General features: G+C 35.9%; 1 protein-coding gene across 1 annotated transcript in view; it reads left to right on the top strand.

Annotated features, from left to right (window-relative positions):
• PRKD1 (protein kinase D1) overlaps window positions 1–15739 on the top strand; it is a 114126-nt gene extending 98387 nt beyond the window's left edge. The window contains exons 13-18 of the mRNA XM_088529200.1: window positions 165–271; window positions 1444–1605; window positions 2892–2990; window positions 4171–4438; window positions 13107–13192; window positions 15215–15739. Coding sequence (XP_088385326.1) covers window positions 165–271; window positions 1444–1605; window positions 2892–2990; window positions 4171–4438; window positions 13107–13192; window positions 15215–15433 — 941 coding nt within the window. The 3' untranslated portion in view covers window positions 15434–15739. The remainder of the gene's footprint in view (window positions 1–164; window positions 272–1443; window positions 1606–2891; window positions 2991–4170; window positions 4439–13106; window positions 13193–15214) is intronic.
• The last annotated feature ends 2208 nt before the right edge of the window (window positions 15740–17947 follow it).

Genomic DNA, 17947 nt, shown 5'->3' with positions numbered 1-17947 from the left:
TACAGAAATGAGAGAAAACTTTTAATGTTGGTTTAACTGGTTACAAACCTGCTCGGGGAATTACTTGACTGCGGTCATTTGTACAACGCAGCCAGAGTGGAAAGCTTTTCAGAATTATTCGTGTTAATTGATAGAAGCTCTCTTTTTATTATTTATTAATGTAGGAAAGCATCGCAAAACAGGAAGAGATGTTGCCATTAAAATAATTGACAAACTAAGGTTTCCAACCAAACAGGAAAGCCAACTTCGTAATGAGGTTGCAATTCTACAGGTATTTTCTTTTGCCTTTTTACTATATTAACTCAATTTGTACAGTACTGTAAACTCAAATGATATGATGTTTGCTGTCAATCTATTTGTTAAATTCTCTAAAAATTCTCTAGATGTTTGTGTGAAATGCAATTGTTTAAAGAGACAGGAAATTTTGCAAAAATAGTCAAGGGCAAATTTACTAGGAATGTGTTAAATATCACAGTTGTTTATTACTGTGAGCCAATATCCTTTTTAGTCAATAGCCTCTTTATAGGTATGTAGTACTTCTGTGCCCATTCTCCAGTACTGCTAGATAGAAGGTCTGACATGAGATCTTGAACTTACATTGTCTTCTTTCTGGCACACATTCTGGCACACACCACTGTGTATGTCAGAAATGCCAAGCACAATGTTGGTCGTCCTTAAACTTATTTCTTAATTTTACTTTCTCTCTTCCATACTGAGGTTTCCTTATTTTAAAAGAGGTTAAGCTATTGGTGTTACATTCTCCAGGACACTTGGTGTGATGGTGTTTTTCCTGACTTGGTTCCTAATGTATCAAAAAAACCTTAAAAATAGGTACAAAGCATTTTGCAGGAGTATAGAGTTCCATATGACCTTCATTTAAAGGAATCAGATCACAACAATAACAGGCTTTAAAATAGAAAGAATCCTTGGCAATATGTCTTCAGACTAACATGATTTCTTAATTTCTGTACTATTCACCAACATTTGAATCAACGTGTTATAAAATCCAGATAACACAGTACCTACTTGAAGGTAGCACCTTGAGAATTTGCATAATAACTAAATATATTATTTGTGTTATATATATCTTTTTTAAAATTAAAACCATACCTATGATGCAATATGTTAAGAGTTGTAGGTATTTTATTTTTAACCATTCTGATGTCATGTTAGGAATTACAATCTTTGTAATTTTAGGCACTGGGCATAATAATGAAAGTGTATTTTTATTAAACTCATTTGGAGTTCAGCCACACTCTTATAAGGCTACTATCTCTAGAAATTTCATGCATGGTACCTACGGACAAGGCACGCTTTAAATGCTGAAGGACTGGACTGTTGTCCTTTGTTGGGGGAAGGATCTGAAGATTGGCTGGTTAATGATAAAACTTATTAATCATGTTTGGAAATCTGTTTTATGTCTTTAACATATATCTTTAATAGAATCTTCATCACCTTGGGGTTGTAAATCTGGAGTGCATGTTTGAGACACCAGAAAGAGTGTTTGTTGTTATGGAAAAACTCCATGGAGACATGTTGGAGATGATCTTATCAAGTGAAAAAGGCAGATTGCCAGAGAGAATAACGAAGTTCCTAATTACTCAGGTAAGAAAACAATTATAGACTGAGATAGAAGTTTAAGGTATTATCACTGTTGCTTATGTTTTGCCATAATTTACCCATCTGATTTGTGAAAGCTTGAGTTACAATACTAGCGATTATACAGACATCTTCATGTGCATTATCTGATGGGTAGATTAGGAGGAACTAGAACAGAATAAATGAGGAATTGTCTGATTGCTGAGTGTAAGGGCCATCAAGACACATTTCCCATTATGCATGAAGAAGTAAGCACAAGAAACGGATGCATCTCACAAATAGCACCCCTGTTGAAGCCTTATATAAGATGATAAAAAATTTGAACCCTGTACCTCACTATTGTAGTTCATACCATACACTTACTCGGTGTAGCTTTTCTGTACTGAGATTGGATCTCAGCACTGTATCTGATTGAAATGAGTCTGTTTTCCTGCATGGCTTCAGTTAACAACGTGGTATGTTTTCTGGGAGGGTGGTTCTTTTTGTCCTTCCTGTTGCCATGTTCTTTGTCTGCCTATAATAGAGGTATAAAATTAGACATGCAGGTGACTAGATGGGCTCCTGAGCATTACAGCAGCCTCTATTGTGTGTTAAGGCAAGAAAAAGGAGGAGGAACAATAGTGCTACAGGGGACGTTTATTAAGGAGATGGAATGAAGACGCTTCCCCAGCTTTCAAGTGCTAAACTGCCATCAGCTTTGGAATCTGTTTTCTTGCTTTCCCAGCTTCATTCAGCCTTCTGACCATTGCCTCTTTTGATAGAGTGGAAAATTCTGTCAGCCCCAGACCAGACATGAGAAATAGCAGAATTAAAACCACAGGAATAGGATGAATGCATTTTAGACAAAATGGAGTAAAAATATACATGCTTTCCCTTTTCAAGAAATTGTTTAAATTTGCTTGTATACTATTTCAGTGGAAATTTTTGAGTTCATAATTTAGATCTGGACGGGCATTTTGCAAATGAAATATTTATAAAACCCAACATTTCACACTAAAAGAGGGAACAGGTATGTAGAATTAAGTTTTTTTTTAAAAAAAAATCTGTTTAGAATGTAGATTCTATGGAGAGAGAGCAGTCTTGTTTTGTACTGTGAAACCAGAAAATCTGAAGCACAGCATATAACTGCAAGCATCGTCTATGTTTTTTATTGCATTGAAGACATTGTTTTAAAAGATACACTCCTGTTGTTTTTCTACAACTGTGCTTGATCCTCTGATCACTGAATAATATATATACAGAGAACATTTATCATTTAAAACTGAATATCCTCCTGATTTGTTTCTTCACAGATCCTTGTTGCTTTAAGGCATCTTCATTTCAAAAATATTGTTCATTGTGACCTGAAACCAGAGAATGTATTGTTGGCATCAGCTGACCCTTTCCCACAGGCAAGTAGAAAATGTCCTCTGATAAGATAAGTTTTTCAACTTAATGTGTTACCACCAGTGGTTATTTTGTGAACACAATTAAAAGTTAATAGTGATCTGTTTTCATCTGCCACCAAAACTACAGAGAATTATTAGCTATTTAGGACAAATCTGATTCTATATTCAAAAAAAGTTCAAAAGATAACATTTTTAAAAATTATTCTTTTGTCTTTATTCTAAAATCAGCTAGATTTTCAAGTGTGATATAACCACTAGTGTATTGGCCCAAGATGTTTGTAATTTGATCACTATTGCAGCACAACTTATTTTTCTAGTTTATTTGGTCCAGATAACTGACAATTTGCATGCAGGCTCAGAAAAGAAGCAGTGTTCTATAAAAAGTGAGGTTACAGCTTACTGAAAAGAGATGCTTCTTTAATCTTGTGAATTTAAATACCAGGCAAATCATAGAATCTATAAATATACTTTCTAGATTGTTGTTGTACTGCTTGTGTTCTAAATCAATTTCTGCTACCTTTTACTTATCTGTTGTTAAGGTTTCCTCCAATTGCCTATATTCAAAGAAGTACTGGTGATACTGTTGACACTTAAAATTTTGTAAATAGTATCAATAACTAAAAAGGAAGAAGCTGCAGTGAAATCTGAAGTGAGAATTTTTCAACAGCTAAATCTGACACTCTGGAAAAAGCAAAGAATTTTGTAAAAAGTGAGGGTCTAAATGTATCTCAAAGTGGCAGTTCAAGAATAAGTTTTATCATTTTGCTTAATATAAGAAAAAAACAGGCATAGGTTAAAGTTTTGATTTGCCATGTTTTTATGCTACGAGTAAGTGTTATTACTTTGTATTGTTACTTGCAGCGGCAGGTTAAGCTGTTAGAATCAAAAGAAATGCAGTTTTGGAAGGGACCTAAGATGTCCTGGATAGCTTATTTATGGAATGAAGAAATACAGGAAATGGAATAGACTTGTGTAATCTTGTGTAAAAATTCATTGGAATCATGAGGCTCTACGCAGGAAGAGTTAAAAATAATAATAAAATAAAAGAGAAATGCCCATGAATAAACAGTAGAGATGGATCTCTCAACTAAATCATGACTAAATTAACTATGTAATTTATCTATGTAACCATGTACCTGATAATAAAAATATCTGAATTACCATAGCACTTTGCTTCAAACAGGTAAAACTCTGTGATTTTGGCTTTGCTCGAATCATCGGAGAGAAATCCTTTAGGCGTTCAGTTGTAGGAACACCAGCTTACCTTGCTCCAGAAGTACTGAGAAACAAAGGCTATAACAGATCTCTGGATATGTGGTCTGTGGGTGTCATCATTTATGTAAGCCTCAGTGGTACCTTTCCATTCAATGAAGATGAAGATATTCATGACCAAATTCAGAATGCTGCCTTCATGTATCCACCTAATCCATGGAAGGAAATTTCTCCTGAAGGTAAAATCTACTTGTGGCTGCTTTTTCTATATGTGCTAAAAAGTATAGTTGTATTGGCTTTGGTATTTAATTTTTCCCGTACATATCAGTGAAGAAAAGACTTGAAATTTCAAGATACTGTAATAATCATTTTCTGTTCTTTATTATTAATTACTTTAGACATTTCCTTGCATTTGGCAGCGTCTCCTAGCCTAGGATCTCTCTAGGACGTGCTGCAAGTGCAGCTGTTCTTGCATATATTTACTTCCATACCTCTTCTTTCAGCCCGAGTGTCTCTACTCTTTTTTTTTTTCCACATTTCCACTTGTTTCAATAATCTAAATGATGCTGCAAAAAAGAGGTGATGTCTCAAGAACAGTGAAAGTGGTGTAGAATGGACTTTGTGGGAGAGGACTGAAGACAGAGAGAACCAGTGAGATTTTTGAACCTAGCATTCCGATCCATAGTATCAGAGAATTTTGATAATGAAAGATCAATGTGAATAATTCACTATGAAGATCTTTAAAAGACGATAATCGAGTTCTATTCTTTACTAGACACAATTAAGTAGGACATTTTAAAATGATATTAGGACTCATTTCACCAGAATTTCCCTGAATCTATCAAACATTTTCAGACCTTTTTTCTTTTTGAAGTTTTTTTTAATGTGTTCCTTATGTTCTTAACATTTTGCAAGGTTGCTTTATAACTCTTAAAACAGACAGATCATTATAAACATTAGATTCTTTCTTTTCTTCTAATATTTTAATACAACTTGATGTGTATTAAAACTTCGATTTTATGATTTCTGTTGTTTACGGTGCAATTACAGCAGACCAGTTTATCTGGGCAAAAGATGATTAATGGTAGCTTAAAAGAGTGTGCCTGCTGCTCGCTTTAATATAATCATGTGATATTTTCAGTCGACAAATGACTACTTTGTCTGCTATTTTAATCTCGGCAGCTGGTAAATTTCAATATAATTTCTTAAAAATAATTAAAAAGATATAATTCTACAGAAGCAGACGCCAAAAACCTCATGAACCTCCCTATACTTCTGCTATGAAAGCCTACAGGATCTGTTGTCAGCTATGCTTTATCTGGTAATCAATACAAATGGTAATCAATACAAAAGAAGCTGCAGGAAATTGTCTGGCACAAGCTTCAACTATGGAAGACAGCAGATCAATTTCTACCTTCAGCTGTGAAGATTCAATAGAGCACCTATAGAAAACTCAACTGCCAGGTTGTTACCTATCCTTTCTAGAGTCAAATCCTCATTAAGAGGAATTCTCTATTCTTCATTAAGAGTCAATGGATCTGAGGCTCCAAGCATAGACAAGAAAGGAAGAACACTCTTTAAAGAATTAATATGTTAAAATTTACCTAGAAAGACCCAGAAAATAATTTTTACAGGGTGCAATAGATTTTTCTTAAACTAATTCATGGAATTCTTACTACAGAAATAATTCTCCCAACAGGACATTTTTATCATTAACTAGTTCTTCCATTCAAGAAGACTGGAATGTGTGATGGGATGCGATAATGCAGTATAATCCAGCAAGGTCTTCATAAACAAACATTGATCAACCCCAGAGAGACATAGATTTTTTTTTTAAAGAGGCAATATTCATGGGTATAAAATTCAAAGAAAGTTATTTATGTTATTTTTACTTGTAAGGAGGAAAAAAATAGAAGTTTCAGCAATTAGATCCAGTATTTGCAAAACTAGTGCAAATATTTAATATAACTATAAATATTAATTAATATCAGTATAATTATAGCATATAATTATATATTAATTAATACTTAATAGAAACTCAAAGTAGACAGCTACAATCCTCATAGAAGCCTACAACCCAAATATTGCTGTATTGCTGCAGCATAAGAAAATTGAAACCAAAACTGATTAGACAAGTGTCCTTGTCACAGATGATGGAAATGCAAAATAAGAAACATTTTCACTGCAGGGCAAAAAAATCTTTCTAAAATATGGTGCTGTGTGAATTTGAAAAATTTTGTCAAAAGTTTGCCATAAATATTCTATTTTTTTTCTCCTTTACTAAACACATTTTCCCCATATGCCCAAGCATTCTTTAGCAATAGATTCTCTAAAACGTAAATTACGGCTAGATTTAAATAAAAAGTGATAGCTATATCCAGAAATAATGTTTATGTGTCTCAGTAATGGCAAGCAGAAACAGAGAAATTGGAGAACTAGGCTACCATCTAGAAGAATTATTATTAATTCTGATTTATACATGCCAATAAAAGTGCTCAGATTCTCTAAACATGTAAGATTCAATAGGCATCGCTGTTTTCTTTTTACTGCTAAAATACAGTAGTATTGGTTACTATGAATGTTCATAATATGGTAATTTTAGAAGCACTATTACAGAACTGTGAGGAATTACGTATGAAGTTAATCAGAAAAAATAATATTGGTATGTATTCAGACCTCTTATTATATGTATCAACAATCCTACTTCATGCTCAAAGCAACTAATAGCATATAAGAAACAAGAGATATGGGCTTTGCTTTGGAACTGTAAAGGGCTAGGGTCCTGAACAAAATTGGTACATCTAAGCTACTTGATAAAACAGTCACTTGTTTGCTTGAAATTCTCAGTAGCTACTTTCAGTAAAAACACAAGGGCTCCAAAAGTTTTTTTTTTTAATCTTGTTATGCCATTTTCAGTTTAGAATAAGAGAAATAATCTTCAGTAAGTGTATTGCCAATATCTGTGACACAGGAATATTTGTTAAAGGGCATGTTACTGGTCAAAGAGCTAGTGAGCACAGCAGTAGGAATTTGGGCACGCATATTGCAAAAGTAATCGCTGAGGAAAGTAAAGCAATGTTCAGAGCTTTTGTTTACTTCTTACGATTATTACTGTGGCTCCAAGAGCCAAAGAGCCAAAATAGATGTGAAACTTGTATTTGGGTTGTTTCGATACTCTCTCCAGAATATTACTCATCTAAAAAGTTCAAGAATGGCTACACTAACTGCCACGTTTGCTTAGATTGTTTTATTTGCTTATATTTTTCTTCTAATCAGAGAGGAAATTAAAAACTTGGTTTCTTTCTACAAAAAAAATGCTTTTCATTGGATTTAACACATTGTGCACAAATTAGATTGAGTGATTTGTGTTTATCACCATTTTAGTTATAGTAAAAATCAAAGACTTACAAGAATTTCAGTGGCTTGATTATATAAAAAAAATACTTCTTAAATTTCAAAATCTCAGAGCAAAAGTGTGGGAAAAGTATATTTTGGAGGACAGTTGTGCCATGAATGTAGCAGTGTTTTAGTTATTTTTTCTTGAAAACTACTTTTTATGTACGTACTACAATTGTCAGATTAACATTTTCTAGCAGTGTTTTAAGTGAAACTGATCTACAATCACAACCCAAGAAAGAAGGCAGCATCCATATGCGATGATATGTATGAATGTCTAACTTCTTACAATGACTATGAACGGTACTGGCTTCTGTCACTCACAAATGTGGCCTAGTCTTTGCCTTTGGCTCTTTTCTCTCCATAATGCCTCTGTCTGATATCTTAACATGTGGACCAAATTCCAATTTCTAATTTATCTCTCCCTGCTGAGACATTCTGGCATGATGTTTTGGTGTAATGTTTTTTCTGTCCGACATCTCCTCCCATTAAAAGGTTAACCTATGAAAGCTAAGACTTCTCAACCTCTGTAGCTCTGACAGTTTGATTTTTCCCTACTGTTCAGGGTTTTCAGAACGCTACACAAACATCACATTTCAAGCTCAGACCTCAAGTATAAAGTCCCTTATCTCACTTCATCAGTTCCTTATCTTTATTTTAAGGCAAAACTGAGCAAGTCTCCTGTAAAATTCACCAAATAATTTTTATAAGCAAACAGCTGCACTTTCCTGGCCTCTTTTTGCAACACACTCTCTCTCTCTCTCTCCTTTTGTGAGAATGCTCCCAAAAAGCTGAGCATTTGTAGCAGTTCTGAGCTGCTTGGGCCTATGTTATGCTATATCATGCTTTAGCATATTCAGTATGTGTTTCTTCTATGGAATTTTCATAAGTCATTGTATGCATATTTTTTTTGTTGATTAGTTTGAATAGCTACCAACAGAGCTATTATTGCTACCCTGTTAAACTATGCGATGTGCTCAGTGTTCATTAGGTACTTCATACCATCTTCCAGATTAAGTAATTTGGGAGAAATTATGCAATTTCTCCGTGTGTTAAATTTGATCATGTGTGCCTGTTACACTGTCAGGAATAAATAGTGCAGCTGCTTTCAAGCCAGTATTTTTATAGACCTGTTCCAGCATAATGTGAATAGAAACAGTTTCATGCATTAATGAGAAAGTCACCTGAATGACCCTGAATTACCAGGAGGTCAAGTACACGTTAGAGCCTAGAGATGCTCTCCATCCCAGTAAATCTTTAACAAGCTGCTTAAACTAAGGTCACGCCTATGGTTAGACGTGTTTGCTAGTATGGAAGAGTATTAGTAAATGTCTCCTGTAGAGCTGCTACTTCTACTTGCCAGAGATTTATTTTGATAGTATAGCTGACTCCATTTCATTGAAAAACATAAGCCCTGTCGGCCAAATATTATTTTTTACTAGACTTGCTGCATGTACACCAGAACTTTTGTGAACAAAACTGTTTTGCCCAGCAATAGGAATGTATGTGTGTAGAAGTCATACCACTGACCAACAGAGCTACACTTGAAGGAATCTAGGACCTCAGGCATAAGTTTTACATTGACAGCATCAGTTAATGACAGCTTTAAGAGTATGTGATATTACAGGTGTCCTTTAAAAGTTACAGACTAAGTATGAATTTAGTGTTAATTTAGCATTTCTTAATATTCTTAGGGTGATTTCTTCTTTATAGCCTATGGAAGGCTAAAACTTATTTGGTAGGACTAAATGAAGTAGTACATAATAGTTCTTGCATACTTCTGTGTTAATGTGTGGGTTACATTCTAATTGATTTAAACTGATCGTTCCTATAAAGATTGTAATTGTCATGTGTTAGTTTCTTTATGTGTGTAGATTGTTACTGTCTTTAATACAATTAATTGTCATAATGAAATGCCATTAAGCAGTTAGAAACATGAACCATGCAAATAAAAAGCATTCTTTCTTTAAAAAATTAAAATAAAAGTCTCTATATAGCTTTTTAAGGTTGCATTTGATTCTCCCCCCTTGGGGAGAGTCACTGAAAGATCATTTATATAAATGACCATCAGTCAGTGACCATATAAATCTGGAAGTCAGGAGGAACTGTTGGCTAGTCAGTGTTCCTTAACAAAGTCTGCAATTCACAGAACTTGGTAAGATACAAAAGACAGAACAGCCAGGATCTTTCCTCATTTCCTTTAAATGATCCCATGGACCCTATTAGTGTCTGAACCTCTTTGTTAAGTTCCAAATTTTCTCGTTAACGGAATATCTTAGATTCCTAAGCAAATCCTTTAATCCTTCAGTTTCAGCTATTAAACCTACATGTAATGAACTCCCTTGATTCTGCTTTCTGTTACACAACAATCATGTTGCCAATATATATCACCCACATCTTGACTTCTAAATGATATTTGAAACTTTTATGCTTAAGAAGGAGGTTTTGCTTAGCTTGAATGGTTGCATGTACCTTGAAGGTACAAGGCTGGAAAAAGGCAAATGGCTCTGTGAACTATGACTTGCATATGCATAGACAGGGAGTTCCTGAAGCACTGTGGTATGCCTCTTGCAGGCCTCTCCTCTTGCTCATTTTCAAAGCTTAGCCATCATCTTGGCATTCATCTCGATGGTAAATGATTTTCATGACTCTTTAGGAATTCTCTATGTTTACTAAGGATACTGAAAACACGCTAAAAAAAAAAGAAAAGAAAAGCAAACAGGAAGATCAGTTTAAGATCTCTTACAAAGTATACAAAGCACAGGCCACAGGTCATGCTTTTGAAAAGAGGTGATATCTGCAATAAGAAAACATATAAAGCATGCTACCATCAAAGTTGAGAAATATCTTATGATCCCCTCAATCGTTATTCATTGACCAGATACCTTTTTGCCCGAAAGTCAAAATACTTCATCAAAGCATTGCAACATGGTCTGCTATACTTTATCACTTCTCAAACATGGGTGCATGGCCATATCTGCTTCCAGTGTGTTGGACAGAAGTACTTCAGATGCATAATAGAAATACAGTGAGTACTGTATTCTGTCTTTTGGAGACTATGGCAGCAAGAATTTTCCATAGGAGCTTGGCAGTAGCAGAGGCAAATCTCAGGCAATGCATATGTGTATCAGGACAGTTGTCCACTAAAAATCTGTTCCCAGTACAATCAACTCTTCATCAAGTCCTTGACACATTTGCCAAATTGAGATTCATAGAAATTGAGGAACAATGATCTCTATAAAACTGAAGGCATTAGATTTAATGCAATCTCTATTAAAATCACATTCAGCAGTGGCTGAAAAGACAAAGTCTTGCCATAATTTATGCAGAGTTTAAGGGTAGGATGAGAACATTGCAGGATATACTGATACTGGCCGATTCGTAGGCTTACTAGCATGGATAAGGACCATGTTGCTCTAAAGAACAGTTCCCCTGTTCTTCTAAACATCAAATAAAAACAACCACCATGACTTTAGCCCACGTTCTGTCAGAAGTCATGCTATAACTAGACCTTCTAAATTGAAGAAAGGGCATCATTTTCCAAACTTCATCACAACAATGTTACAATTCAGTTGGCCATCTAAACTCTAAATGCAAGACAAGATAGAAACCATAGAATACCGACTAACTTTCCTGCCCCTTCCTCATAGGTTACGGATCAAGATTTTCCTTTGCCACTGAAGGGAAGTGGGGGATGGGAGCGGGTAAGAGAGATTAAACCTACTGTTTTGAGAAATCAATGAGCTTTTTGGCATGCTGTCATCTATCCACAGTGCTATGATCCCACACCCACTTTTGGTTTTGAGCGCAAACAAAATAGACATGAGTTAGAGAATTTAACATGAATTATACCTTATGCTAAAAGAAACAGTGGCTCAAAGTCTATTTGTCTGCAACAGAGAAAGTGAGATTACAGCCATCTGCTCCAGAAAAAAAGTGTGTTTCAGAACCTCTGACAATCCCTCCTTTGTCAAAAAGTCCTCGTCAAAAGCCCTGAGATCTGTTTTACCTCATTTCCACAGTCTCTTGGATTTCCAAGATGAAGTTCAGGTAGTCAGGGCTACTTTAATGATAGTCCATTATTGCTAAGGATAGTTTTGTCTGTCAGGCTTACTGCAAACGACCAGACAGATTGCCACATACATTCCAATTTTCCTGGGTGTTGTTCTGAGAGCTATAGTCAGGGCTACACCCAGACCACAGTCTGGTTACCTCCACACGCCAAGGCTCTTAGGCGGTACAAGCAATCTACCCCCAGAATAGGAATGCATATATATTAAAAAAAAAAAGAGTATTTGGCAAATGGGGATGGAAGGTGAGAAGGATGTTAAGGAAAAAGATAAAAGCTTTTTCATCTTGCTGCATAAATTTCAACATCCTATGTTTCCCAGTTTAAAGAATCTTGTCCTCCTGGCTGCTGTTAAGGTGGAGTTACTATTTATTATCACTAGATAATAAATAATCGTCAGCAACATCAATCTTGCAGATTCCAGAGCCAGTTTTCTTCAATGATCCCATGTAGCCCTACGGTTCACAATGTCCCCTGCTTACATGTTACTTGCAAGACAGTCTTTTCCAGTCACTGTGATACAGAGAGAGAAGCAGAGATATAAACTATCATACTTGGAACAGTATACAAGGCAAAGCATATTATGATAAAGTGGCACAGTTACAGTGAAACTGAAATTTCTTGCAACCTGTCAATTATTATATAACAAGCTTCTCCAGAGCACATGGCAAACTTTAAGCACCACCTAGACTAGAGTTTAACCTTTCATTTTAACCTTATAGATATATAGATATTGATAAACATATATATATACATACACATATATATATATGTATAATGGCTTTAGCAGGTACATTCAAAGCCCAGCAATCTCATCTGAAAGATTTTTCCAAATGGATCACAATGAACTGCAGTGCTCATTGACTGATGAGCCTCTTCCTTCAGGCACTGCAGCACACATTACCATAACCTCTGTGAATCATCCATCTGCATCAGAAACATAACCATTCAGCAGCTTGTAAAGAAGCCAAGCCACCCTCTGGCATTTATGAAACACCAGACTGCTGAGTAGCAGGTAGAGGTGATGCTTAGTTCAGAAGAGCAGCGTTGCAAACTTTCCTTACAAACCCTGATTTTCCAGCTCTATCTGGGAAGCTGCTGCGGTCAGTCATCTAAAAGTGACGGTAATGATCTCCTAGAAATATATACGTACATACCCTATGCTATGAAACCCAAAGGATATTGTAGTCCTCACCTACTCCTTTTATTTGTGAGTCAGCTGAGTGAGATTTGTCTCCAGTGTTCACTGCATGCCTGCAAACAACCACAAGGGTCCAGGATGTACAGCCAGCAGGCAGCTTTGATTAAAACATATGAGGAAGGGGAGCATGGGCACCCTCAGCAACATCTGCATTGACTGCAGATTTTGTATTTCTATGCATATGTTGTAGTTGAAACAAATATATTTTTAACCAACATGTTCCAATATTATTTCTTTTCAGCTATTGATCTCATAAATAATTTGTTGCAAGTGAAAATGAGAAAGCGCTACAGTGTGGACAAAACATTAAGCCATCCATGGTTACAGGTATTGCTACAAATTCCATGTTTTTTTCTTCTTTATTTAGGCTCAAAACATATATAAAACATCTATTTGCCTTTAAGTACAGACTTAACCTCATCCTCCTTTACCAATTTACCTGTAAGTTCTGATTAACTTCTTAAGTACCAGATTCCAATACTAATCTCTTCTTTTCAAAATACCCTAGAAAAATGTTACATCTCATTAGTTCATTGAGAATATATGTCCTCATATTAAAAAAAAAGGCTTTGCAGTCAGTTGACTTATATGTTCTGACTGTCTGAATTCTTCTCTGATTTGCTTCTTATCACAACTAATCAAGGGGCTACCACTTCATAATCATAGTCACTAGTAGTTCCTACTAGTGAAGTGGTGTCTTTCCAGGAAGGAAGAGAGAGCAGGCTGTGGGGTTGGTATTAAGGGATAGCTCAGTGCATCCATTTTTAGTCCTAAACTTAAAGAATATTTAAGTTTCCATCTCAGCATTTTCATCACTGACTCTTCTTACATTCTTATAGTTAAGACATAAGCTTCAACACTCATCCTTCCTGCACACACTCCACCACGGTGTCTAAATACCTCCCAAAGTAATCTTTCTTTCCAGGTGCCCAACACCAACAGTTACTCTTGGCAATTTTCTCCTACTCAAATGAAAAATTATATAAAAAAAATAGTAGTTATGGACTGTGACATTATGTGTTTTTTTTTTAAACATGTCTGTAGGATAACCAAAGCCAGTGATGACTGAATGCAGTGATGACTGCATTTTCTATCTGTTGAAAAGACATATTTACACTAAATTTTAAGCTAAACTTATAGTTTATTTCTCTCCTTTTAGCAATTATTTTCAGGGGAGCATTTGTAGATGTCCTTTTAGAAGAAATGGAGTAGAAAACAGCCCCAGGGATGTTTCTACTGGGGTTTCTGCTTGCTTTCTTATTCCCATTTTTTTCTGACTGTCTAGTCTTTCCTCATCAAATGTTTGTTCTCTCACCCCTGGCAACCAGAATATACTTTTTAAGCCAGTGGGGAGCGGAGAGGTGAGCTGGGCTAAGGCTGCAGTGTGGAGGCTGGGTTGGAGGTCTCACAGCTGAGCAAGGATAGCAGTGGAGCAGGGCAGTGCGAGGCAGGGATGATTTCTGGCAGGATCACTGTGCAGGTAGTGGACCTGCAGATGTGAGATGGCAAGAATGAAGATTGCTATGCATTTAAAGTGTGCAGATGTTCTGGTGCTCGGGCCAGGTGGCCAGCATTTTTCTTCAGTTCACAAATGAGAAGGTGGAAGAGCAAAAAGGAAATGCAATACAGGGCTGTGAGTAGAGGCTGGGCTGGATGGGGCTGGGCCTGGCTTTATCAGAACTATGATTTCATCATTATTTGGGGCGAAAACAGGTAGGGAAGCTTATTATACTTGAGATCTACCTCAGACAGATCAGAAGCTGCAAGGCATTACAGGCTAAACCGCATGGGAACAAGCACGATTTCCACCTTTACTGATGAGTGTCCCAACAGAAATCCAAAGCAGCTTTGATGTGTAGCTGTATGAGCACACCAGTACTTGCTAAAAGATGAAAAAGAAGATTTTTGTTATTCTAGCCCAAGCTGAATTCATATCTAGCACCATCATATGAAGATGGAGCAACTGGCTTGACTGTGTGATATAGATTACTGGAACATAAATGTATGATTTCAAGAAAGAAGTTTCTTTTTATTCTGGCTAGCATGAGACCATTTTTTTTAATGACTTATGCCTCATTTAGATGTCATAAAAATCCACAGACTACCAATACATTCTACAAAACAACCTATAACATCTCCGTATTATAGTTAATGACAGTTCAACAAAATTAATTTATCAAACAATCTTCTAAAGATAAAATCTGTCTCTCTGAGCAAATTTTGGAGCACTAGAAAAGCATGACCTTAATATTATCAGCCAAGCTGATAGCACTTTTCAGATAACTGGGAGTAGAAGTGCATGTCATTTATTTTAGAAATGTTAAAACTAATGATGTTATTTTATTTCAGGACTATCAAACCTGGTTAGATTTAAGGGAACTTGAATGTAAAATAGGGGAACGTTACATCACCCATGAAAGCGATGATTCCCGATGGGAGCAGTATTCAGGAGAACATGGATTGCAGTACCCAGCACACCTTATCAATCCAAGTGCTAACCATAATGAAAACACCACACTAGAGGAAACTGAAATGAAAGCCCTCAGTGAGCGTGTCAGCATCCTTTAAGTTGCATCCCCTATAATCTGTCAAAACACTGTGGAATTAATAAATACATACGGTCAGGTTTAACGTTTGCCTTGCAGAACTGCCATTATTTTCTGTCAGATGGGAACAAAGCTGTTATGCTGTTACACTGTTGATGTATCTGAGTTGCCAAGACAAATCAACAGAAACATTTTTGTGTGACCAACTGTGTTGTATTTACAAAAGTTCCCAGAAACACTAAACTTGTTATTGTGAATGATTCATGTTGTATTTAATGCATTAAAACCTGTCTCCACTGTGCCTTTGCAAACTAGTGTTTTTCTTACTTGAGCCTCATTTTGGTAAGAGAAAACTTTCCCATGAAGACCTGGGGGTTTTTTGTTTGTTGGGGTTGTTTAGTTTTTTTTTGTTGGTGGTGTTTTTTTTGATGCATCATTAGTATTGTAATTGTAAGCAAACTCTTGAAGAGTAGATTATTACTGCTGTTCTGTGAACAACTTCTACCATTTGGATAAAAGCTTTATTTAGTGTGGGGAAAAAAAAGAAAAATACAAAAACAAAGCATAAAATAAATTGTACAGCACTGTACAGTTTTAAATCAGATAACCTGTGTGTATGTGATTTTATGTATGGCTATATACACTTACATACACATGGACATACACAGCACAACTTGCTCTTAAGCCTAAATGCCTTAGTAATGTAAACTGCAGCATGTCAGTTGTATTTCTCTTTTTCTTAAAACTTCTCCTATAATATGAATATTCTCTAATATGTACATTCAGAAATAAATAACATGTTGCCTTTGTGTATGTTTTCAATAATAAAAGTCTTGTTAAAATAGATTCTTTTGGTCAATCTTTCTTTTTAAAATATCCCTAGAATGGGATCAGAAGTACCTGGAGAGAGTTCATCATCAGGAAGTCTGCGTGGAGGTAGGTAGGAAAAATCAGCTAACATGTACCTGCAAAGCACATTTTGGAAGAACCCCCTTGGACTCATTTTGTATCATAAGTTTGATCAGATGTGAAACACATTTCGGGGTGAAGTGGGATTGATTTTGCACCAGTAAAATTATTAGGAACTTTGATTTTAGTGAAATGTGCCAATTTGCTTTTCTGAGTCCTATTGAACCAACAAGGTAATATGGCTTCCTCTCCATCTTCCCCTGAAAACTTTTAAGATTAATTGCCATTTCTAATAATTAGTAGGTGTCCCAGCTCTAACCCTTTTAGCTTTAACTATGAGAGAGATTCAGGCTGCAATTCAAATCAGGTGCCACAATAACTCACTGACAAGGTGAGGATGACTCTACATGACTAAGTATCTTTGAAATACCAGCTGATAATCAGGTATGGAAGAGAAAGGTGTAGACAAGAGAGATAAGAGGAAAAAAGAAAAAAAAAAAGCCAGATCGTAGTGATGCAGAGTTAATATTAGAGCTAAAAAATAATACTATAAACTTCTACTAATCAAATCTTGGCTTTATGTTAGAATCTGTACATTACATTTCTTCAGATAAATCCATACTTTAGTCCAAGAAGAGCTTTGTCCATAAGGACCTTTATGCCAGATATATAACATAACCAAAGCCAGGAGAATTTTTCCTACATTCTTTGGATCTCTAGTGCACGGATAAAATGTACTATAGATGAAACGAAGAAATAGCACCTCTATTCAAGCAGGAATTACATATCATAGAAAATTAAAAGTCTTGTGAAAAATGCCTATAGATCTCTGCCTCTTCACTCCCTCTTTTCCCCTACTCCTATTTTCAGGAAAGGAGGATACTGCCTTAGCTCAAAAACCCTTTTTGCACTTCAACAGGACCCTCAAAGAAGCTCTCTGAAAACACTGGCCTTGTAATGTGCTTTGAAACAAGTCTGACACAACAGAGTTCAAGCACACTGAATTTTCTGCCATGCTGTAATGCTTCCTTACAGCACTAAATTTTTGGTCACTATATACAGAGAGAGAGACATAAATATATCTATATATTTTCCTCTGATGCTACCCTGGACCCCTATTTTCTGTCAATGAGGGTGTGGAGAGGCAAAATATCAACTTACAGGAACCATACAGAATGGAAGCTATTCCTTAAACATCCAACCCAAGATCAATCTAATCCCAGTTCTGCTTTCTAAGACTGCCTGCATGTTCCTCATCATTTCGTTCATTCTTCCTTTCCAGCAACTAGTAGTTTTGCCTGTGTAGGGCATATGCTTTCCATTTTACTGAAGAGGAAGGAGAAGGAAAAAAATTAAAAGAAAAAAACTTAGGAAGACAGAGCCCTGGCTTACAAGTCCAGCTCTTTAGCTTTCTACACTAAAATCTGCACAGTTATTCCTCAATAGAAGCAAAATCTCTAACAAGTGGAAGAAAACCTGTTGGTGCAGGTTTGCTCATGCAGATTTGTGGTCTTTCCTGGTTTAATCACCAACTGACCTCAACCCTAACCACTCACTTCCCCTTTGAGATAATTTTGGAAGGTAATTTTGGAAGTTTGTGGCTTTGCAACATTATACAGCTGGCAGA

This window comes from Tinamus guttatus, unplaced genomic scaffold (genome assembly GCF_059628265.1).
Source record: "Tinamus guttatus ecotype Peru unplaced genomic scaffold, ASM5962826v1 Tinamus_guttatus_pri_ptg000327l, whole genome shotgun sequence".
In the NCBI taxonomy this organism is placed as follows: domain Eukaryota; kingdom Metazoa; phylum Chordata; class Aves; order Tinamiformes; family Tinamidae; genus Tinamus; species Tinamus guttatus.
This window is presented reverse-complemented; position numbering and strand designations above follow the sequence as displayed.